The 5,310-nt window shown below is 44.2% G+C and overlaps 1 protein-coding gene across 1 annotated transcript; it reads left to right on the top strand.

The window, feature by feature from the left end:
- Positions 1-669: 669 nt before the first annotated feature.
- On the top strand, positions 670-5,304 carry LOC118475637 (uncharacterized; the record flags this gene model as incomplete). The annotated part of the gene is made up of 9 exons (XM_035963897.1): positions 670-986; positions 1,523-1,664; positions 1,762-2,027; positions 2,177-2,226; positions 2,354-2,416; positions 2,761-2,825; positions 3,643-3,759; positions 4,027-4,295; positions 4,372-5,304. A coding segment is annotated over exon 9 (918 nt), but the record flags the coding sequence as incomplete, so codon positions are not given.
- Between the last annotated feature and the right edge of the window lie 6 nt (positions 5,305-5,310).

Raw genomic sequence — 5,310 nt, forward strand, 5'->3', positions numbered from 1 at the left:
CGGGTACGGGTTAAGACCCGCTGGTCAAATTTCGTGTCCGAACCCGGATATCCGAACCCGCGGGTAAAATTACCATCCCTACATGTGCTTACTCAAATCACGGACACTCCCCTACCCTATATTTAAATAGATTTCCCTCCTCTGTATGCGTTAACAGAGTCCTTTAAATATAGATGCTCATATCCTGTATATATAGACTCCTATCTTATCTTCTCAATCTATTTTTTTATACTTTAAATAGTAATTAAGCAATATTTGAGAGCATAGCAAAACTTTGTTTAACTAATATGCAAACTTTGAAAATCTAAATAAAAAATGTCTTTAATATAATCATTTAATATTTAACGTATAAAGGACATAATAGAGATGACTGTACTGAAAATATAGACGAGAGATTTTTCGAAAAAATGTTGTTCACATATAGGAGATGTTTCGAATGGCTTTAGGATTTTAGCACCAGTGTAGAATTATAATTTATAATATTAATTTAAATAGTTTTAAAAATAATTTTATCTAATAAATAAAATAACTTATCTAAATGTTTTTTACTTATAGCTCTAACTCTATAATTTAGCATCTAATGATTTGTTCAGTAAATCTACCAAAATTGAGCTGAAGCTAGAGCTAAATTTGTCCCAAAACTGCCATAGTCTCAATCGTACCACGTCACCACAGCCGCCTCTCTCGCTCTTCTTTCTTGTCCCGGGCTCCCGGCTCCATAGTCGCCGTTACATCGGACAAGGGGATCTTGCGGTGAAGCATCTAATCTGAGCAGGTCAGTCGTCCCCCCGCTCGCGGCCGGGCTACTGCTGGTCGTCAAGTACTCAAGTTGTAGGCGTGCAGCCGGGCCGCCGGCCGCTAGCTGCTGTCAGCACGCGCACACAGCAGCAGGGTGGTCGCCCGCGGCCGGTAGCCGGCACGCGTGTCGCGACAAGCCGATAGCAACAGCAAGCCAGGCCCAAGTTCAGTCCCCAGAGAGCGGCAAGGTAAATTCCCGAACCCTAATCTTTATTTCAATGTTAAATTCCCCAATCGAGAAATCTCATGTCACTTGCAGAGTGAAGAGGACCAAGACATAAATTCTATTTTTGATGAAGATATGAGAGGCGATGGCGAAGTGGCGAACCGAACCTTCATTAATTAGGCATTGTTTTTACCACTTCCATGTTTTCATCAAGCATGCTGTGGATTTAAGCATGGAATTGAGAATATCTTCTAAACTTATGCATTTATGAGCTAGTTTTGTTATCTATCTGTATTAGACCCGTTGTGGCCGTGTGGGAGTGGTATTTGACAAGGTGTTGGTGTACTTTGATGGTAGCCCTAGGTGTGAAAATTAACCAGCTCAGCCATTGACCCTAGGGGAAACGTCCAAAGAGTGGGTGGGGTGGGGGGTTGGGGGCACGATGAGCTCTTAATCACTGCACCGAGAGCCTGCCACAATGCTACTCATTATTTTGAACATCAATCTGCATCTTATGGGTCCTATTGCTGAATTGCGCTTTCTACATTTTGTTGACAGCTAGGTCTGTCATCTTCTCTGGAGGGTTCAGAACCACCGAGAATTAGCTGTCTTTGAGGAGTACAATAGGAATGGATGATGCTCAAGGGTATCAAGAAGGAGATGATCATGACTTAGTGATGCAGAAACAAGAATGGATCAAGTATGCCTTGGTCCCCTTCTACCACCTGTTTGTAGTCATCTCTTCAGTCTGCCAAGAGGAGTTGACTCATATCTCTTGCTGGTGTTTGGCCATACAGAACACAAGACATGCTCAAGAGTAAACTTATTCTTGAAGATGAATTTGCCTGGAGTTTACCTCGGTGGGCTCAGGTTTAGATGAACCTGAGTGGTGCAACTGAAGTATATTGGTGGGACTGACATCAGCTTCTTGAAGGAAGACCCATCCACAGCATGTGCCGCGGTGGTAGTCCTCAATGCCGATACTTTAGAAGTTGTCCATGAAGAGTTCAATGTTGTTCGACTGCAAGTGCCATATATTCCTGGTTTTCTTGCATTCAGAGAGGTATTATGCATTTTTGGGCGTGCAATTGTTTTCATAGAAAAATTGCTGTCTTTCAAGTTTTCAACCAATAATTAAGTTGTTACCTTTGCTGCAAGAAGTGTGACATGGCCTGTTGCTAACTGTTCGTTCTTACTGCCTCTAAAGTCTAGAGCCAAGGGATTCTAGTATGATCAATCCAAAATCATAGATCTTGAGAAAGGTGCATGTCTTTCAAAAATTCTTTCTTTTGTGTTGTCTGATAAAAATGTATGATATATAATTTCAGTTATTGTTAAACTGTACCAACATGTATGTTGAACAAGCAACCAATCTATCTATCATTACAGGCTCCAGTTCTTCTTGGACTCTTGGAAAAGGTGAAGATCAATGCACCTCATTTCTGCCCACAGGTAAAATTCATTCGGTTGCTGCAACAAGAAATTTAGTCGATAAAAATCCTTTGCGCTTCAATTGTAACTTGTAAGTGATACCATTACCATCACTTTCTAAAATGTTCAGGTTGCATAAGGGGCCAATAGGAAATTAAACAAGGCATATGCTGTTCTTTATTATCATGTAAATACACTCACTGACTACTGGAGCTACACATTTGAAGAATTATACTGTTCAAGCGATTACATTTCATGACTACAAATCATTTTAGTTTTTGAGATGTCTTGCATAATCACCATAGGTTATAACATCTTCTGAATCAATATATCTTTTAACTGTATTTGCCCTTGCCTTTTCTAAGGTTTTACCATTCTGCCCTGCTGCAGTTGCTCATGGTTGATGGAAATGGATTGCTCCATCCGCGAGGTAAAACACATTAATCGCTTGCTGATACTGGCAGTCTCATTTTCACAGTAATGGTTTCAAGTAGCTAACTTGTTGCATATAGCTAGACAGCTAGTTTAATGCTTTATTTGACAATGTTGGCATTTTGTACATGTAAACTTAGATTTTATAGATAGATTGTAAAATAATCTATGATGTGTGCATCGTGTTATTGGATTTCATAAGAACCTTAGTTTTTTTTTGGTAAGGAAACCTGTGCTCATTTTAGAATAGTTTCTCTGTTGCTTCAGAAGATTTGGTATATTGAGAGAAAACAGAAAACTGCCTCAATATATGAATCCTTATTGGAAAGATCCGGTGAAATAGACAATCTTTCTCAACTATGCTAGGCTATTGCTATTAGTATCCATTGAAAATGGAGCATTTTCTGTTTCTATGCTATTTTGAGAAAAAGAATGCCTCAGCAAAAAGACTTGGTGATATGGTTCATCTTGTCTGGTATGCATATAAAATAACCCACAAAGCTTCAGGAATGTAAAATCAACATAATATGTTCTTTATATCTTCCTTACATTGTTTTTTTAATATATGTCGTTGGGTCACACCCTGTAGCTTCTGCATCCAGCAGGTTTTGGTTTAGCTTGTCATCTCGGCGTTCTTGCAGACATTCCTACTATTGGAGTTGGAAAAAATGTAGGTTACTTCAGTGCAGTAGCGCAGTTTCAACTCACAAGTAGATCTATAAATATCCAGCTGTTGAGAATATTGTCACCGAATTCAATTTCTCAGTGTTCCCCTTCTTTTAGAGAACACTAATCTCAATGTTTCAACTGCATAGCTACATCAGGTAGATGGCCTTAACCAATCAGAAGTTAGAAGACTGCTCGGATCAAAAGAGAACTGCAACAGGGAACTGGTTTTGTTGACTGGACAGTCTGGGACAAAATGGGGCATGGTAAGAGATTCCACATCAGACCTAAATGACTTTGCCGGTAGAACTGAGTAGTTCATTTGTGCCAGGCGATGCGCTCCTGCCCTGGTTCGTCGAAGCCAATCTACGTCTTGCTTGCTGTAGTCGAGTTTTCAGAAACAAATATGTAACATGATAGAATTGTCACTTGCGAGGTTGCCGCACCGTAGTTTGTAAAACAGACCCAGACCGATGATTTCTTTGACCGACCTGAATTTGTTTCTCTGTTGCTGCCCTGCTACACATCACCAGGCAAATAGTAGTGAATGGCGGCGTCGGCCCAACTGAGCCCGCATCAGAGGACGCGCAGAAATTGCCTCCTGATTTTGTGCGTGGTTGTTTGGGCGGGGAGTGCAATTCCCCGATTCGAGCGGAACTCCTCCCATCCGATCCGGCGGCGGATGACTATATAAAGCGAGCCAATCTGCATCTAGCTGTAGCACCTCTGCGTCTCAAGATTTGGAGATCCATTAGCTGTAGCACCTCTGCCTCCCACGAATCGATTCGACGACATCTTGCTGGTGAGCTATCCCCAATCTACATACCTGTTTTGCTTAGATTTTATAGTTACGCTTGCAATTTGAATCATGGCAGCAGGTACAACCTACCATCATGGTGGGCATGCTATTGAACGCCGGCCGCAGCAATGGCCGCGGCGGCAGGAGGACTAGCATCCAGTCACCGCCGCAGGTCCTCTCCTCTGTTCCCTTACTCGTCTACGAGTACGAGGATCCCGCCGGCTCTACTCCTACCGCTGCCGCAAAGATGCTCATGTACAGCCTGCCTGAGCGGAGCATCGTCTACACGCACGACAGCAGGCCTCAGGCCATGGAGGGCAACTTCTTCAGCACGCCTCAAGGCTGGCTGGTCATCCTTGGGCATGGAGAAGTGACGTCGGAGGCCTCCATGTGGCATCCGCTCACCGGGGAGACCATCACCCTCCCACCCATACATGACGACCACCACATCCCCACCAACTGCAAGTGCCTGCTCACCCACAACTCCGCCGCCCACCCGGACTGCGCCGTCGTGCTCCTCGACGTCGCCGATCCTCTCATGTGGTTCTGCCGTGTCAATGGCGGGGCTGACCGGAGGTGGGGACAGCACACCTACGACATTGGCGACTACGAGTTCCCCGATGAGTTCCGCACCCCCTCTACGCCCACCAAGAACGTCATCAGAAGCGTCGCCGCGCTTAAAGGGAAGCTGCATTTTTGCTTCATGGAATCGCACCAAAACAAGATGTGCGTCGTTGACTTAGATTTCCCGTCCGATCATGGCCACCCTCCCACCGCAGAGTTCCACGAGTTTGATGTCTCCCCAGAGTTCGGCATCAAGTTTCCTGACGGCGTCTGCTCTGCCAGCATCCACTTGGTAGAGTCCATGGACGAGCTTTTTGCCGTCTGCGTCTTCTATGTCGGTTTTGATCCCACCAACGTTAGTGCCGCTGGAATCTTCAAGATGGAGGACTCCTGCGGCGAGGAAACCGTGGCCTGGCACCGGGTGGATGATATCGGTGACAGGGCTTTCTCTTGA

The sequence above is a fragment of the Zea mays genome, unplaced genomic scaffold, assembly GCF_902167145.1.
Source record: "Zea mays cultivar B73 unplaced genomic scaffold, Zm-B73-REFERENCE-NAM-5.0 scaffold_527, whole genome shotgun sequence".
In the NCBI taxonomy this organism is placed as follows: domain Eukaryota; kingdom Viridiplantae; phylum Streptophyta; class Magnoliopsida; order Poales; family Poaceae; genus Zea; species Zea mays.